The 19661-nt window shown below is 44.1% G+C and overlaps 1 protein-coding gene across 1 annotated transcript in view; it reads left to right on the top strand.

Annotated features, from left to right (window-relative positions):
• The window catches only part of LOC6587981 (sex determination protein fruitless), a 128304-nt gene that overhangs the window by 17173 nt on the left and 91470 nt on the right, over positions 1-19661 (top strand). Inside the window, exon 2 of the mRNA XM_026984726.1 lies at positions 17229-17564. Coding sequence (XP_026840527.1) covers positions 17251-17564 — 314 coding nt within the window. The 5' untranslated portion in view covers positions 17229-17250. The remainder of the gene's footprint in view (positions 1-17228; positions 17565-19661) is intronic.

Raw genomic sequence — 19661 nt, 5'->3', positions numbered from 1 at the left:
GCACCCAACTGTGTCACGCAATTTATGGCCGCAATTTCAATGGGAACGCTGATGCTGATGTGCACGCACCTAACCAACAAAAAGGCGACGAGCACATGGCGGCACAACCCGAAATAAGTGAGTGTGATATGATGATACAGTGCCATCAAAAACTATTCCACTCCTGACCATTATACATAAGCCAAAGATGCTCCAGGCTCGACTAGAAGAGGCAGGGGACCCGAGAAAACAATTACAATTTTGCTCGGGCCAATTAAAAGTTTCGACAGAAACAACAAAGTGGTGGCCGAAAATGTTTCGACACTTGCCACTTTCCGTTTACCGTTTTGGCCTTCCATTTGCCTTGTTAGCGTCAAGTTTATGGCAAATGGCAACTCCAAGTATTTGCCATGGCAATCTAATGAGAAAATGTAGGACAGTGTTCCCCAGCCTGGCGCCCATCACCCATCCCATTCACATTTACTGGCTTATCTCCGAATCCGAGTAGTAGTCGTCGTAGTTGCCGCCAGCCCCCAAGACTGGAGCACTACTCAAAGCCGTCTGAGTGCCAGCATTGACTGCAAGTGCATCTTTTACCCACAAACCCACTGAAGCAGAGGCAACGACACAAACCACAGAGTTCATGTCCCACTCGTAGCTGTATTCCTGGTGGCCGTTTTCAATATATCAGAGACCCAAATCCCCTGATGTCAGCAAATGTAAAAGCAACTTTGTTTGCAGCTCGCCAACAGCAGCGACAACAACAGAGATAAAAACAGCGACGACAAATTGGCATGGAAATTAATTATGACACCTCGGTGGCAAATGCGAGACAACAGCTACATACAATGGTAACAGCAACAACAGCGCCACTAACAGCAGCTTTAACATTGGGAATTCAAGCAGTGGCATTCGGTGGTGACACTTACTGAACTGACTGAGTTTAGTTTATGCAAATATGGAAAATATAAAACTAGTTTCACAATTACTAAAAAAAGTTTAAGCTTAAAGATGGCACATTGCTCTTACCAAAATATCTAGCAAATCTTTAACCCATCGTATTACTATTACTGCCAATTTTTGTGCCATAAATTCCCTCCATATTGTAGAGGGAAATCGCAAAGGCGCTAATGGCCTTGGTCCATGCGTATGACCACCTGGATATGATCAATGTTTTGGTAGATCTCCTTGAATACCATCGTGAATTAGGGAGAAAGAATCAGCAGCCTCATTGTCGGTACAGTTCAGATCGATTCCAAGTCAAAATCGTCAGTCACATGAACCGATAGTTCACTCATCAGATCAGGATCATCTGCTCCAGCATAGTTTTAGAAACACTCTGCAACAGATGCCATTATACCATTCTGAAAGTAGCATACCCCTTTAGTTTACCACACTTTTGCTCACTCTTTTTGTGGGTAGTGTAGGCTTTAAAGCGTCGCCGGGTTTCCTGGTCTGACTGTCTCCAGCCAAGTGCCACGAAAGTCAAGTGGAACAAAAAACGTCCACCGGGACGGCGGGACAAGGAACAAAGCAATAAAGGTGCAAAAGGAAGCTGCGCCAGCCGCCACACACACACACCTCCATCCATTCCTCCTGCCAGTGACCCACCACCACCACCCATTCCTCGAACTGTAATAAACTTTTGTATTGTAGCCTTTGGACATCTTTATAACATGGGTTGGCTAGCCAGGCTCCAGCACGCCTCACGCCGCACAGCTCCCCGCTCCCGGTCCCGAACCACAACCTGAGGCACTTTAAATGCCTTTCGCTTTTATGAGCATCGCTTTACGTGCACCACAAGAACAACTAAATGAACTTGAAGAGTATTTAGGAAAAAAACTGACCATAGAAAGCGGGAAAATATTTAAAATTTGGCACATCAGTCGATTGGACTCTTAAAATTTGTATGGGCCAATTCATTCTTGTGTACCCAACACTCAATTGGTTTTTCCAGCACAAACAACCCCACCAATATGTATGTATGTTATATATAAAAAAAAGTATCGTATAGTATAGGCAGACATATGTATGTATGAATGAATCGGAGTGTTAACAGTTTTTTGCGCTAGTTTCAATTAAAAATTTTATTGAGTGGATTTTGGTGTGTTGTAAAGCCAAAATTGATTTGGCATTTGGCAATTTTTAGCAACACATTTTCTATTCAACGAAATGCACACACAATAAACACAAACAGAATTAAGCTAAAATCTTTTTCACGCAATATTTTGGTATGAACTAGCGAATGCTCTGTAAATGCCAAATCAGTAAAAACAGAGTAAATTCTTAGCACGATTTAAAGAGCCTTAATAAATCTTTCATTCTCTGAATAGTCCGCTAACTGAGATATAAAAACTCTGACCTAGTGCAGACATAATCATATTTGGTTGGACGGGCTGCCTGCACTTCCTCCTCCAGCTATTCAATGGGCCAAACAGAGCCAATCTAATGGCATTTCAGGCGGAATAAAAATGGCTACCAGCGAACAAAAATTTGCATTTATTTTTGTGGATGCACAGTGGGCTGATATCCTTCATTTAGCCTTGAAATGAGCAAATCGAATTTAAAATGTTTAAAAGTTAATAAACAGAAATTATTGGAAATTTTTTTGTGATAACATATATTCAGAGAAAATTGTTCTTAGGTCCTTGGAGATGCTGCAACTTATTCAGAATAACGCTCCTCTAAAAACTGCACTTATATTCACTTTGAATTTTCCACAGCTGATTATTTTTCTCGTCTCAACATCTGAGGCCCTTCATCGATCTCCGATTCATGATGTTCAGCTTTAAGTTTTTCTTAATTCTCAAAACAGCGAGAATATTATAATATAATATATAATATTGGTAGTGTTTTCTATGCTGTATTTGGCCCCACTATTCCTAAATTCCATAAAAATGTACCATTTCAGGAGACGTAGCTGCCAAACGCTTCAATCCCATGTCAACTCTTTAACATGGCAGCCAGCAGCTCCTGAATCTCCTGTTTGGGCCCCCAAAAACGTTGTTTTGTCATATAATTTTCACTTTTATTGGCAGACAAAAGTTGGTAGATGGAGATTTGCAGTTTTATTTGGCCCGTCTGCGAATTTTTAATCATTTTGCGCCGGGCTGGGGCTGGTGACTGCGGTCGCTATGTGTCTGCGAGTGCTCAGTGCTAAATGGTTGGAATTCAGGGATTGAGGAAGTTGGTAGAGGGGAGTGCAATTTGAGCAGCCAGACAGGCAGACAGATGATAGGAGATGAGAGCGTGAACTAATTAGTGCATTAGCATTTAGTGGCATGAATTTGGCGCAGTGGAAAACTTTCACTCCTCTCTGGCATTCACAGGCGATGTAGGTTAGGCAAAGTTTTTTGGGCAGCCAGGTTGTGGTAATGGTAATGAGGATCCACATCCAGATCCAGATGGGAAGGATGCATCTGGATGAGCATCCATTCGGAGGCTGAGATGGCTCTGACAGCTGCTGGCTGTAATGCTTGACACAAATATAACAACTGGGAGCTGTGGTGAGGTTTATGGTTTCGAGCATCTGTATCGAGACTTGCATCTGGTGCTCATTAAGTCTGCATATTTGATGGATGCTTACTTATGGATGCGTCAGCTTTAACACAGCTCAATGCAAGGCCTCTCAAGGCATCGCACAAAATCATATCGATTTGCTATGCACAGATTGATGATTGATTAAAATTGCCTTAAGTAACCATGATGAGTGCAGCCTAACCGCGCTCGTCAATCACATGGAAATGCAATTAGCAATCAAGATCTGCAATTGAAATATAAATTTGAAAGGCAGCCACGGACTGCAGAAAACTAGGATACGGACAGCTGGAGCGGTTGATTTTCATGTAAAACAAATATCACTTAATGTGGCCACTGCGGCTCAGCGGATGGCTAATGGCAAAGCAAAAAGGCACGTATCCATGGCCCACTGGCACCATCACCATCACCATCCAGCATCCAGCATCCACTGGTCAGTAGCTGCCCTGTCTAGGACAACTCACATAGCCCTCCTTACCTCCTCCCAGGACTCGAACTTGGACCCCGCACGTGTGCGTGTGCAGCTCGTAAAAAAGTGTGCATCAGGTTGCAACAGTCACTGGAGCAGGGGTACGGTACGGTATGGGATGGGGCAACGGCTGCCGTGTGGCATTAATAGCAACTGTCGACAAACAACAACAGCAGCCACACCGCACCACACCTCACCAGCACCAGCAATAATATTATGAGAAAGCCAGCCCAGGAGGGCAACAGGACCAGCACCAGACCACCTGGTGGTCTTAGCCGGTGGTGCATCCTTCTGGACATTGGTCAACAAACAGTGGACCAATTGTGTTGAAAAACTGAGAGAATTTCCTAGTTAGCTTCAGTCAATTATTCTTAGTTTTCTAGTCAGAAAGTCAGTCTGCGAACTAGTCTGAATCATTCTGATTTAGGGACTCTTCGTAATACCTACAAAGGGCCACCTCTAGCTCGCATAAAATTTCATATAAGAGTTCTTTGGATAATTGGTTTGGATCTGCGAATCTATGCCTGCCCTTATTTTGTATAGGAACGTAATTCTGATCAAATTAATTCTCAGAAATCTTAGGATATCCATCTTTATAGCGATATTCGAACCACTGTGTACTGGCTGACCAATGCCCATGGCACTTAATTTTAATAAACAAAATACTCGGCGCGTGGACGACCAGTCCCAAGGATTGAGAGGGGGCGCTGCGTGTCTGTTGGTGTGTGGGTTGTTGGTAGTGCAACCCCTTTCCGGGTTGACTGCAAGTAAAGGAAGGAATTCCAGTCTCTGATATGAGTATTTTTTACTGCTCTGACGGAGTTGTAATGAGCCGCACGAGAAATGCAAAAAGTTTTTGGGCTTTAGGAGGTAAGGAAGGAGCTCTGGCTTCGGTTCAGGGCCTCAGCTCTGGGCTCCCAGGAGATCGATGTCTAACCATAACTCAGCCAGAGCCAGAGCCAGAGCCGGAGTCAGCCAGCAAGCCAGTTCGGATGTGGATGTGGATAGGGATGGGATTGGGTCAGGTGGTGGTGCTGGTGGTGGTGGGATGTACTGGGAGGTAGGCGAGGGCGAGGACGACGACGACGACGTAAACAAACTCCTTCAGTTTCGACTTTGACTTTGCCTTCGCTTTCGACTCTCTCTCCGAACAGGTCGCACGTGCTCTTGTCATTTTACTTATAAAACTTTTGCGTTCTGCTGTCGTTGTTGTTGTTCGGGTGTTGTTGTTGTTGTTGTTGTTATTCGTTTCTGCAGTGTTGGTGTTGGGTGTTGGGTGCTGGGTGCTGGGTTCTGGGTGCTGTGTGTTGTTTTGGCTGCTTTTCAATTTTATTGTGGGTAAAACAACTGGAACTGGAACTGGAACTGTAAAAGGCGTCAGAGTGCTACGTGATTTACACCTAGCCAGGATGTGAATTTTGTGGGTGCATCATTTTATGATGGCTCCCTGATACCCAAACGTTTCCCCATCCCATCCCCTCCTTGCCGCCACCTAGGAGTTCGGCTGCTGCTGCACTTACCACATGTCACGCCCTTTCACAGATCCCTGCCTCTGCTGCTTGTTTTCCATTTAAAGTTTATAAGGTGCTGTTGGCTGCTTTTAGCTGCCAGTCTAGATGTTTGCTGTTTATTTTCGTTAATGCTGCTCATCCACATGCTCCTGCTCCATCTCCATCTCCATCTCCATCTCCATCTCCATCTCTAGCCCCAATTTTACAGCTTCAGTTGATTTGACTTTTACGTACGTGTTGATGCAAGCAAAAGCCGCAGCAACAGCCGCAGCTGACAGCCACAGCTTTGGTCACGGGGCATTGCATTTGAAAAATATGGTGTCAGCCTAGCGTCCTTTGTCCTTCGTCCCTCGTCCCTCGTCCTTCACCACGGCCCAGTGGCCGCTGTCCGCTGTCCACTTTCCACTGCCCCATGGCCACGTCAAAGTCAAAGCCACGCGACGCCATTGTCATTACACGCGCGGACGCTTACACGATTGAAGTTTTGGGATTGGGATCGACTCGGGCCTCCTGACAGGAACAAGACCAAACTCAGTCTCGGAACTCGGATTCAGCCGCCAGCTACCAGGCCACCGGGTAACCGAGCGACCAGGCGACCAGGCGACCCCGCTCTCTATGCTGAGGATGCATTGCATTTTAATGAAGATATACGGTGCGAGGCGCGAGGCGCGAGGCGCGAGAGTTGGTCGTGTGAGAGTGTCAGGCGCTTTGCTTGCTGTGGCTTAGTTGGAAAATTTACACGCCGCTTTTCCCCCTTTCCACCTATGCCACTGCCACCCACTACCACCCCACCCCACACCACCAATCGGTATCCACAGCGGGCCTGTCAGTCAGTCTGGCTTCGGAGCTCTCGGTTTTCTGCCATATATTTTTTCTATCTCCTCCGTCCTCCGTCCGCGGACAGAGCGCGTGCCTGGCCAGCGGCGGGGCTGCCAGCGCTGTCGACGTCCACGAGTTAGCAATGTCACCCTCCCTCACCCCCACCCTCTTGTGTGTTTTTGTTTGTGTTTGGGTGCCTGCGTGCGTGTGCAATTTAGCTGCCATTTTCGTTAGTTTTGTAAAATATTTGAAAAATGCAAATCTGATTTGGTTGTGGCGAATTTTTATTAACACGGAATTTATTTCTGTTTCCGACCTTTATTTTGTGGGAATGTCCAGTGTGTTTGTGTGTGTGTGGGCGAGTGGTGCTGAAAGAAATATTTTTCAAAAAAGTATTTTACTTAAAAGAAGTTTAAGTTTTGAACGAGCGAATTTAGCTAGCATTAAATTAATCGCTAGTCAGCTTGAAACTAGCTCTTTTCTGTAGGATTTAGCTTGACATGGTATTCGTGATGCTCTTTATATTACATGCTTAATTACGTAAACGTAAACATTATCATACTTACATGAGTCGAGCTCCTCCTATAAAGGCATTCTGAGGGCTTAACAGCTACATGTCTGTAGGTGTTTATTTGCACGGGCCAGAGAGTGGCGCAAGGATGTAAAGAGGCTTTCTGGTGGGAGGCCACAGGCCAATGAGATTCCATAAAACGGCGTCAAGTACTCTCATTTTATGCTTGCTGTAAACACCATACACAAGATAATCAACTTAAAGGCGTTTCTGTCTAGTACTTGGCTTGTGTTCGGCTTTCTTGTTAAATTCAGGTGCTGTTAAATCTCTCTTTCGCGATCCGTTTTGTCTCCATCATAGCTAACGTATTGACTAACATAAAAAAAGGCAACAGTATGAGTTCGTATTTAATAGATGCTGCAGAGGTAAGTCCAAATGTAATTTATCTTATGTTCTAGCTTGTAAGCAAAGCCCAAGGCTCAAAGCGCTGTCAGAGAGTGGCTACAGAGCGCTGTAACTGTGTGTTAACGGCGAGCAGTACCTGGAAACGATAACAGGCTGTTAACCGAAATGTGTTAACAGGTTTGTTCCTCTGTTAGGGCTATTCTTTTCTGTTGAACAAGCAGTATTCGTAGCGGTGTGGATTCATGATTTTATTTGATTTATCGTACATTGGTGCAGCATGGATAGAAGTATTCACAAACTGAATAATGTTGAATATGAATTGATACAATGTAGTAATGGGAAGTGTGTATGTTTCATTGAATGAGTCACAATCACGCAGGCTACAAAGTAGATCCTACGAAGAAGATGCATGAAAAAGTCTTCGTAGGAAAGAGCTTAAGATAGCTTTTCCGCGACATTTGCTTCGGTTGGTTTGATTCGACAAAACTTTCACTGTTAAACTTTAGTCACAGCAAAAGCGCAGCCTCCACTCTCCTACCCTTCTCCGAAACTCCGCAAATATTTCAAAATTAAATGTTTTCTGAAACTGATCGATTTAAAGTTTACCCGCTGGCGCCTCTTAATTGCGGAAAGCTCTTAAAGAAAATGACATCGCAGAGCGCTGAAAACTCTGCTGGTCACATGAATAATGTATAGACAGACACGACACTCGCACACAATTCGCTTTTTGGGAAAAGGAAAACTTTAACTCATTTCTTTGTCTGTTTGATGCCTTCAATTTCTCTTTGCTGTTTTCTGTTTGCTTTGACGTCGGCGTCGGGGCCAACTTCTTGCGGCTTTGGCCGCTCTGTGCCTGCGTCTCGGCCTTTGCCTTTGCCACTGCCGCTGCCTTTGTCTTTTGGACAACTTTTCGCATTAATTCTGTTAATAATTTTTAATGTCTGCACGCGCCGAGGAATGCGTAAAGTTTCCAACTATTTGCACACATGGTAATTAAAAATGTAATTGCCTTGTCAATATGTGCCGCGAAGTTCCGCTCCTTTTGTTCGTACTGTACTGTACTTCCGGTCCAAGTTAAAGAGCGTTCTAAAGGATGACGCTGACACGTCATTCGTAATTTGCATTACAAATTACTCAGCTAACAAGGACCACGTCTCTCCCCTCCATCCCTGGCGAGTGACTCCTTATGGTGCTGTCCAAAGCAGAAGGCGCTTCCCATACCCATACCCATTCCGCCACACTGTGGCATGTGGCAACTATTTGGACCTGTCAATGCAGACCCCGCTTGACGTGTTAATACGCAAGCTGACACACCCATACCTATACCCAAACCCATACCGATACCCAAACACTCACGCACAGACATGCAAATGCCTGATCGGACATGCAGGAGGCATTCTTGTGAGTATTTATGGCTGCGCTGCCTTTGCGGTTTATTAGCCACGTGCCGGCATTTCTCAAATTCCAACAAAATAAAAGAGGTATTCCATATAAATGCAAATACAAAGCCATTAATGCATATTTTGCAATGCATAAGAATTGCATACTGCCAGGCGTCATCTGACTAAGCGTTTCCACTGCCCAGCAAAGTCAGAGTTGCCAGAGCTGTAAGGACCTCAAGCCGAGGAGGAAAGCTACTGTAAGAGTCGACTTTTTAATGTAAGTTTCAACGCAAGTTGAGTGCTGATCGTTGTTAACCATAACTTGAATGCGTGGCGACTTTCGAAATTACGAAATGGCGTGATTCTCCTTACCATGATTGATGTTCCTGAAACCCTTCTCCGGAACTACCATTAAAACTCGCATGACCTCCTGCTCAACTAATCAACGGCAACTTCTTGAGGTTACATTTACTTCCGGTTTAATTAGACTGTTTCAACTCTACCTTAAAGGCGATTATCAGCTTTTTATTAATTACCAGGGAAGGGAAATTATAGAAGTTTTGACAGTTTATGTTTAGTTTTATTATAGCCAATAAAATCCGGAATGTATCAATTTAAGCTTGTTGAAATTTCAAAATGCAGACAAATGTTTTTATTTGATGCTCATCAGCTGTTTTTTGACGCATGGGGGATAGTACCAGTGTGGGTTGATTTAATTGATTGTTGTTGTTTTCTTTATATATACATATTTTAGTTTATTATATTGCTTTCTTAATTAGTTGTATATAATTAGTAAATTCTTAAGATTATATGTAAATACATTCATCAATTCACATTTTTAAAGAAAAAACAAAGTGATCGTCCAAAAACTTGCTGCAAGTCAGTGGAAACGTTTAGTCCAAGCTCCTGGCAGTACCAAGCCAAAGGAATAGCTTCTTTGGCCAGAATCGAGAGTCACTTAAAGCGGTCTTTAAAGCCATGGCCATGGACTATGCGAGAGTTTAAACGATTTGCCTGACATTGCAATGATTTTCAATGGCAACAGTTGTGGCAACATGTAATGGTCGCTGCCTCCTGGCCCACCCTTTCGCCATTCCAGGCAGTCGGCAGCCCAGAAGCCTCGCCCGTTGGCCGGCAACAACTGCAATTTGGCAGAAGGAACAGCAGGGCGGCAGGGCGGCAGGGCGGCAGAGTTCTGGCTCTTGAGCCGGGGCAGCAGGAGCAGAGAGAGCACGGCCGTCAGCATGTTAAATTAACTGCTCCTTGGCTGAGGGAGCTTGTAAATAGTTTGGCACTTGAAAATAAATTACACACGCCATATCTGTAAATCGCTTTACAATCCATACGAAATAAGGCGAATTGAATATGTCGTTCGGTCGAGTAGAGATTGTGTTTGGTTAGCCCCGATCAGTGGCTGGCAAACTTTTCCAGCTCCCAAATACATTATTTATGCTGAACAGGAGGGCTTCAAGGAGGGACTGGAGGGACTAGAGGGACTGTGACAGCTGTAAGTGTGGGAATCTTCACAAATTGGCAATGGCCAAACTTTGGCAGGCATCTATCGATAAAAGTTGGGTAGCACCAAGCGCCGATTCGTGCTCCCCCGGCGCTTAATTTGAAAGTCAAGTAACGGCTTCGTCTTTGCATTCGGCGTCGGCTGCCACCATTTGATTGCACCACTTGTGACCATCTGGGGTAAGACTCGTCTCGCCTTGCCTAGCCTGGCCAATATTTGGCAACTTTCAATTGGATTTCCTCCCTCTTTCGTATTAATTGGATGACTTTCGACCTTTAAACATTGACCAAATTAGACCTTGGCCTAATTGATGGACTTTTTATTAAAAAAGTTGTGACTACTCATGGCATTCGACTCATATCGGGAGGGGATTCACTCAATCTCTTAGATATATTTTAGACAAATTTATTACTTGCCCTTCATATTTATTTTGTTAAAGTACCTTTTTTGGCGCATAATAATATATTAATCTTATATTTTTCCATGGAAAAACCGTGGAAATGAGTTACTGATTTTCCACAGGAATAGTTGTTTGTAGGAGGGCGGATCGATTCTGGGTGGTGTAGCTATATATATAAGTCGTATGTGTCACCCTCTATAGGTTAGGTTAGGTTAACCCAGACGGCCCTCAGCAGGGCCACGCAAAGGAAAATATGGTCTTAGTTTTCCGGATTTCACCTTCTAAAATTCGCATTATAATGCCGGCCGGTAAACAGAGAGGATCTCGAGAGCAGGGCGAGTGCGAGAGTTAACAATCCGTTGTAGCTGCGAGCGGCCTTACGCTGTTAACGAAATGCTGTACCTGGAAGCGCTAACAGCCTGTTAACCGTCAGCGATAACAGGCTGTAAGCCGGAAGCGATAACAGGCTGTTAACCTGGAATGCTAACAGCGCGCTGCAGCGCTGTCGCTCTGTTACAGCTGTTGCCCTGAAAAATACATCCAAGGCACGGCTTGCAGCGCGTACTGATCAAGATTTTATGTCGGTAACAAGTTTTTTCAAGTGATGTGATGCCTATGATTTAAATAATTGTTAATTGTTTAAATGTACTAAAAACCTGCTCATAAATGTAGGAACTAATCGAACTTTTCAGCTCAAAAAATTACCTCTGACCGTATGGGGAGGTACTAAAGCGTACAATATAGTAGAAGTATACCTATTTATGAGTGTCCATTAACGGAACTCTGCTGAATTTTGTCCAAAGCTAATAATGAAATTACAAAAACAATGAAAGTATAGTTTTAAAGTGACGGAAGGAAAAGGGGACCGGGGGGCACAAATTTCCTGATGAAATCGCAAAGTTTGAAAGGCAAGCACGTAGCGACATTCAGGACGCGGCCACGACCACGATACAGATCCGGCTATGGACGTGTGCCAAAATGGACGAGAGCACATTCGCCCATACACCCACACACCCACACACACACACAGGCATGTGAAAACCGGGCACGTAATTGGCTATTAACAGCGACCGCTCCACAAAGGACTAACACCTTTTTTTGTTCTGTTATGCGTAGATATGGTTATTGTTTGCTAAAATGGAGAAATTGAATTAAAAAGTGCGAAAATTGAGTGAGAACTTGCTGAAATCGTGTTAAAATAATGAGCAGCACCCCGCTCCGTACACGCACACGGCCATGGACACGCCGGACTAAGCATAAATGTAAAATTAATTGTATTTGCATTTTGAACATATGTTTTAATGGCTTTCCACGTGCCGAGCGACGCTGATTTAATTGCGGCAAGCGACGGGCCGGAGGGCCTCCGAGCACGATATAAAAATAATCCCAATAAAATGCATTTTTCATGTCAAACGCCTGAGCTGGCGGAATAACCTGAATGCACGCACAGGACTTTACGGAATTGCATGCAAACAAACCGAGCAGCACCACTGGCTGCCACGCACATGCGGTCCTGCTGCAGTCCAAAAATGTGACGACACCCCAGTCGTGTGGAGTGTGGCGTGTGAGGAGGTGGGGAGGTGGGGAGGGGGCACAAAGACGTGGCAGCACTCGCACTCTGTCATGATGTAATAAGGAAAACAAAACAACATTTTCAATGAAACTAATCAAATAGTCGAGAGGAAAACAGTCAAAGCCGTTTGGCAACCAAGCTTCAAGCCACAAACAGAGAGTGCTGGAGTCCATCAACAGCGGGGGCTGGAGCTGGGGCAGCTGAGAGTACAAATCGGCTAACAACTGAAGCATTTGACTAAACAAGTAGACCGCTGACGAACGGCCCCACAGCTGGGGCCCTAGGGTCGGTCTCGGGCTTTTGGCTTTGAGAAAGCAGCCGGTCTAAGGACATTTTCCTTGTCCGCAAATTCAATTTATTGCAGTCTTAAAGAGCCGGGCCACAGCCAGCGACGGGATAACGGCATAAAGCAATAAAGCACTAAAAAGGATTATCTCCCCTCTCCCTGGGGCAGCAACAGTTCCTTCCTGAGTCCCCAGCCAAGTTACTGCCACAAGCAAAGAGTCAAGCAAAAGTCAGCCAAAGTTGCACTGCGTCCGCTGATAGCGAGAAAAAATAACTTTTGTAACTAAAAAAAAAAAAAGTAAGCTAAGGGGAATAAAATAAAAATATATATATATATATATAAATATATATATAAAAAATATAATGATACATAACAAATGCAATTCTTAAATGCTGGCAAAGTTCTCTGCGGCCTTACGCCTGACATTACTTATACAAATTGCTGCCAGCCCCTCAAGTGGTTCAATTAATTGGAGCTCAGGCAAAGGCATAATGACAGCCCACTGCGAACTTCCCATACACGAGGCAGAGCCCTTAATAATAATATCCATCCATATATTTTCCCTGCATGCATTATGCAGACCTTGTGGGGTAAACGCCTTCATCGATGCCACAACAAAAGACGGCAACGAGTGTGTCTCAAGAGCGAATTAGGGATGAGTGCGTGATCACGTTTAAGCCCTCGAAGGGATAGACAAGTCACTGCAAAGGGCAGAACTAATGTATCAAACTAGTACCAAATCGATTTCAAATTGGCGCAGATTTCGTATTTTCATTTGAGAGGAGTGTCTCATTTGTTGAGCGCCGCATTTATTGATGAATTTAAATTAAATTTTAGCCGAAACAGTATTGCATTCATATATAGAGTTCGATTTAGAACTTAAATTCATCCCTTATGATGTCACTAAAGATATTAAGGAATTCCTTAATTATAAATACAATCCCCAGGAAACAGCAATAAAAAACCAAATCCAGTAACCGTGAAATTCGCCATTTTGTAATAGACTCATGCCAAAGGCCGCATCACTGTTCATCCAAATATATGTGAGTGCACGTACGTTGTACGTATGCAAATATGTGTGTGGGTGTGCCAGTCTGTCTGCCCAGAACTCTCAATCTCAACCGCGCACAAATGTAGGCAACAAAAAGCGGCGGCACCGTTGTTTGCTGCCATTGTTGCCGTCTGCCTGCTTTCAACGCTTGACGCCAACGCACTTAGGCCCTACCTCACACACACACACACGCACACACACACACACTGTGGCTGTGTGTATGCACGCATACAAATGCATAATATCTTGACTCATTAACAGCCCCACAGCGTCTCCCGACGCGACGCACTATGGTCCGAACGACCACTTTTGTTGGCCAAAATTAATAACTCCCGAACGGAACAAGATTTTTTCATTTAGTTTTTTGTATTGGATACATATAATCAATAAGAAATGGATTAAAGAAAAAAAATGGGTGTGGCACCGCCCCTTTTTTTAATAATGCATATTTAAATTTTTAGTTATAGTGAAAAAAAGTATTAAGCATATTTTATTTAAGAAAACGGCGTTGAACGACTAAAAAAAATTTTGATTTAAATAAAAATAAAATCGTTTAAAGGTTTCCGTAAATTATTGCCGAAATCCTTGTCTAGAAGCAAGGTTAACGCCTCGTTAAGTGAGATATGTGCCGGCTTTCCGACTGGGTCCTGTACAGCCTTACGAACTTAGTTAGCATATTTGGACATAAAGATAAATGTATTATAACAAAGGCTTGTGGCCAATCCACATATTTTCGTTCAAACATCTTTGAATTTTACCGGCATTTGTTCCGGTATGTTGCCAAACGGTAACAAATTTTCTTGCTGGTATCTTCAAAAGCTTTATTAATTTCATATGATATGTCGCCTTAAGATCCGTTTTCAAATAATTGATAATTTTACCCTTCTCTGAATTCCATTCGGCAAACAAATATGCATTTTCGAATTTGAGGTTATGCTCTATTAATGCAAATTCCAAGAATTGTGGTAAAAAGTGGCATTTCTAACTATATACATTTCAAAAAGAATTTATTAATCTACGACACAGAAAAGGTTTCAGGGTGGGACTAGGTAGGACTCACTTTGTACACCTTTTCAAAAATTAGTTTTCATTACAAGTTGGCACATGTTGAAGGCCTCACTTTAACCTTCAATTACGAAGACATCAGAACTACTAGAGACAGTTAAAAACTCAAAACACGTAGTAAGAACCCGACAGATTAAGATTCATCAAAAAAATTTAATCACGTCTTGGCGTTTTTCAATTTTTGAGATATCTAAAGTGGTTATTAATTTGCCACTTTTTCCCTTCACGTGCTTTACTATAAAAACAGTTGGGTTGCACAGCTGATTTTGCGAATGTGGCGCCATCTATGGAAATTTCTGGTACGCAGATTTAATGGTCGATCTTTTTCTAATGCAGAGCGATCAAAACCAGGTTTCAGTTTTGACTTTGAAAAATTAGGTTTTGGCCAACAAAAGTGGTCGTTCGGACCATAGTGGCGACGCAGCGTTCTAAAAAGCGTTCCAGAACAGAGATTACTTTGCCTGATACCCTGATTCCCGAGTACTCTGCTGGGCCTCAGTGTTATGTGCTCTGTGCTCGGTGCTCGGCGCTCGGCGCTCAATGCTCAGTTCAGTAGGTGACACCAATGCGCGAAGGTGTTGCCGTTGCCGTGGCTGTTGCTGCCACACATCGTCTGGCCTATATAGGCCCTCCCGGCTCCCGGCTCCCGGCTGCCGCTGCCCCTGCCCGTGCACACTCGATGCAGTGCAGCAGACTGCGTGCACTTGACGCTATTGCTCCACATTTCTTCCGGCCATGAGGATGTGTGCACCCCTACCCATGTGTGTGGTTTTTTTTTTTTGTTAACAGGTATTCGAAGAGTATATTCGCGTAGATGTATTTAGCCGGCAGGAAAAGGAAGCCATTCCGACCCTGTTCGGCGAACCTGCCTGTAGAGAACCTTTGAATTCTGGGGACTATTAAAGCCTTTACAAAGTCGGCGCACCAGGTAACCTGTAGTCGACCATGGATTTCGTAATAGTTTTCCCTTTTTTTTGTGGGAGTGTGTGTGCGATCTGTCCCCTTCCCCAACGACACTCTGGGGGTGTGCCATTAGTGTCGCGGTGCGTTGCCATAAAAAAGTTGAGCCAAGTAAGTTAAAACAATTCGCACGCTGCGTGCCGCGAGCTGAGTGGAGCGTGTTTCTTTGATATGCTGGGGCTGCCACCACCTCCTTGTAAAGTTTTCATCTACCATCTACAATCCACCATCTCCGAACTTTGCGGACAAATCCGAGAGCTGAAAATGTTCTTTTCTTACACGTAATTATGCAAAAGTTAAAAGCAACCATCATCGACTTCTCCTTAGTCGCAGTCGCCATCGCCGTCGCAGTCGCAGTCGGAGTCCCTCTCAGGAATCCCCCACCTCCATTCCCAAGATCGCTGACGTCTCGCCAGGCAGTCAGCGAGGCGGAAAATCAGTCAGCACTTGAGCTGTCGTTGTCGCGTTAAATTATGCAAAAAGGCAACGCAATGCAACGCGACATGCGACATGCGACATGCGACGAGGAGAAGTGCAGAAAAAGAAAAAAGGAAGAGTTCATTAAAAAAGCTGAGCTCGCATTGGTCACTCCACCGAGTGTTTACTGTTATTGCTGTTGCTGTTGGGGTAATCGTACCGTTCCGGGCGCCATAATTGCGGCTGAGAAATGGGCCCGGAGCTCGCCACGGCCCGTCTTGCATGCGGAAAGCGGCTCAAATGTGTTTGCCACTTGATGCCAATTGGTTGGAAATTGCGTAAACACACGTCAAGTGGGTGTGGGTGTGGTGTGGTTGGGGAAGTGGGCTCTGTCCAGCTATGTAAGCATTTAATTGCAAGTGACTTCAAGTGTTGGTCGATTTGATGGGCAGGAAATAATGAGCCGTTTGTGATTACATCAACAGAATCGGCACAATCAGAGGGATTAGCAGGATTGCTGGTTAATTTGCAGGAATTTATATTTCATGTGGGTGAGCGATTGGTATTGCAATTGTAATGGCAATGCCTAAAGCGATACTAATTTGAATACCATCCTGAAAGCGATTGATAAGCGATAAGCGATAAACCCCCCAGCTGGCTCAGCCGACAGAGAACCTTGAACTTAAAGGCACATTTTTGAAACTGTTAATGGGCGAGGCCATCTATCAGTTGGGCCCGTCCAGCCCCGGTCTGTCTGCGGAGAGCGTTTGGTTCGAAATCGGCGGCTCTTGTCGCCTCGTTATGTGTTGGGGGCAATTGGCTGGCACTTTAAGCGACAAGCCGGCACTTAATTACATGTGTAGTCCAGTCCGTTCGTGGCATGTCCTTTGCTGTCAATTATGGTGTGTCCGACATGTGTACTGCATCTGCAACAGGCTCCGTGGAGTGGAGTGGGGGGGCCAGTGGATAGATGTAGATAGGGTGCTGGCCCGGTCCTGGCATGAGTATCAATCACAGCGAACATGTTAAAATAATTTCATTTCACAACGGGAATTAAATGCATTCGCGTGCCGGGCCCATTTACATGACACGACTATTAAATTAAAAAACATGAAAGGACGTGGACATAATGGACATGGATACTGACATGGATACGGTCCATCGTTTAGTCAGTTCGAATGGCGGGCAGTGTAAGCCATAATAATGGTTTATTGACATGGCAGCAATCGCTCAATGTTTGCTTTTAATTTCAGCTGCTCCCTGCCGCTCCCCGCTCCCTGTTCGACGATCCCTCTGTCATAATTTGTCAATTGCGAGCTAATTGTTTTCCTTTCTTCTTCTCCACAGCGTCACGTTCACCGCACTCAACATGATGGCCACGTCACAGGATTACTTCAATCCGTACGCCCTGTTCCGCGGCCCACCCACCACTCTGCGGCCGCGCGAGTCCCCGCTAGGCGTCGGCCATGCCCACGCCCACGCCCACAGCCATATCCACGGACACGCGCATACACACGCCCATGGGCATAGTCACGGCCACGGACACGGCCATGGCCATGCCCTCAGCGGACACGGCTATGCAGCCCTCGACTTGCAGACGCCGCACAAGCGCAACATCGAGACAGATGTGCGGGCCCCGCCCCCGCCGTTGCCGCCGCCGCCGCTGCCGCCCACATCGCCGAGGTAAGCCCCACAAGGGATTAAGCGGAGAGAGGGGCGCGAGACGAGCAAAGAAACGAAGTGAACCCCAGCCCCCCCAATCGAACCCCCAACCAATTGATATGCATATCATCCGCAACACGTCAAGCCCACTTCTCTGCTACATCTTCAATCAACCAACACCGACACCCAGCAAAAACGCAAGAGCCCAATTTCGTTTCCTATACAATGCAATTCAAGATTCAAGCTTAAAGTTTAAAGTTGAAATGCCCTTAAAATATCACGCCCAAGATCAAACATAAAGTAACAAGCTAGAGTTAAAATGTAGAGTCATTCAAATATCGGATATATTAGCTTTTATTCACAAGCATTTGCCAATGGACTTTGAACCCATCAAATCAAGTAAAAGCAAATCCAAAGAAAAGAGAAAGTGTTTGCTACGCTACAGAATGTAATCCCTAGTTAATAATGTATTTTCTCCTTCAATAAGTACTACTACCACTGTAAGAGTCGACACCAAGAAAAGGTAAAGATTAAAGATAAAAGTAATGAGAGTATTATAAGAAAACAAGTAACTATTGCAGAGCATTTCGAAAAGCACTTGTACCGTTCTAGAATTAAGTACAGTAAACAGTAAACAGAAGTATACGTATTAGCAATCCAATACGATTCAAGTAATCAGTAATTATTAGAGTTTCGAATCAGTCAGTTTAATCAGCTTTCGATTTCGATTAACATACATGCAGAATATTTACAAGTTATATAGAAGATATACACAACATATAGCAAATATATTATACAGTATTATATAGCCAAAGCCAAGGAGTTGTATGCCATACCCATAGCCATAGAATATAGTTATCATTTGAATACTTAGTAGTTACAGACAGCTAACTGAACGGGTCCACAGTATACCCATTAACAAATACTTTAATCGCTTACAATAATCGAATGATATTCTAAATATTCAAGCTAGTAGCGCAACGATAACTTTAATCGATCCTAGCTAATCCCAACTCAAAGTATACGTAAATCGCAATCAAAGAATTTCCTAATAACCACTCTTGACATACTCTTTCAAAGCAATACGGTAAACAATAACTAACACTATATACACTATAGTTAAGGTAGATCGAATGAATATATATAGAATATATGTAGTAGACTACTTAGTTTACGCCTAATCACTATTAGTAGTCCTAAGCCCATAGGCATAGACCGAGCACCAGGCGAGATGCACCATGTAAAATGCAAAAATTTAACTACCAAGAGTACAAAGTGTGAAGGAGTGTCCCCCAATGAAGTTGAACAATTGGCCAGCCCAAAAAACTCTACCCAGTAGTACCCCCCATTAGACTTAAGACTTAAGAAATTGTAAAGCAAACACTTTTTAAGTGACTTAAAGATACAACTAATCAGAGCCAAATCAAGCAAACTGTGAGAATTCGATGAAGTGTGGAGGCGGAGCAACGCAAACCCGGAGCAACCGAGAATCATCAATCAACACCACCCCGGAGAAGCTGCTCTTCAATCAACACTCAACCCGAACCGGGGCAACCCATCAACGTATATTTTAGTATTCAAATCAATCAAAAAAAGTAGCTTTCATCTCTCTATCTCTCTTATAAACCTAAAGAAAAACAAAACCAAACAACAATCAACATGCACCCCACACACCCATCCAGCCAAGGCGGTAAGTGAGAAGCCATTTTACCTTAACTGTAAGCCCCCTACTAGCCACTAGCCACTGACTAGTCCAAGTAGTGGACCATCAGTGATGTAGAACAGCCTAGAAGCCACCTAAAGCTCGAACTGCATCGGCGATACTGTGGAAACTGTGGATACTGCTTTCGCTACTACTACTCATGATGATGATGATGATGATGACTATGAGGATGATCGTGCTACTGCTGTGATGCATGCGATGAGCAAACCGTAGCGGACTGGCTTTAGGCCATCGAACTACTTACTTAGCTGCATTGTGCGCATGACAATCATACAAAAAAAAAACCTAAAAAAGAACCTTTAAAAACAATAAACTAACAATAAAACTTAACTCTAAGAAAAGGCCTACCCACAGCAACATGCAACGAAATTCGAGTAGTTCTCACATGCAACGAT

This window comes from Drosophila persimilis, unplaced genomic scaffold (genome assembly GCF_003286085.1).
Source record: "Drosophila persimilis strain 14011-0111.01,24,50 unplaced genomic scaffold, DperRS2 tig00000000-arrow-pilon, whole genome shotgun sequence".
NCBI classification, from domain to species: Eukaryota; Metazoa; Arthropoda; class Insecta; order Diptera; family Drosophilidae; genus Drosophila; species Drosophila persimilis.
Note: the sequence above shows the minus strand (reverse complement) of the source record. Positions and strands in the feature narration are given on the sequence as shown.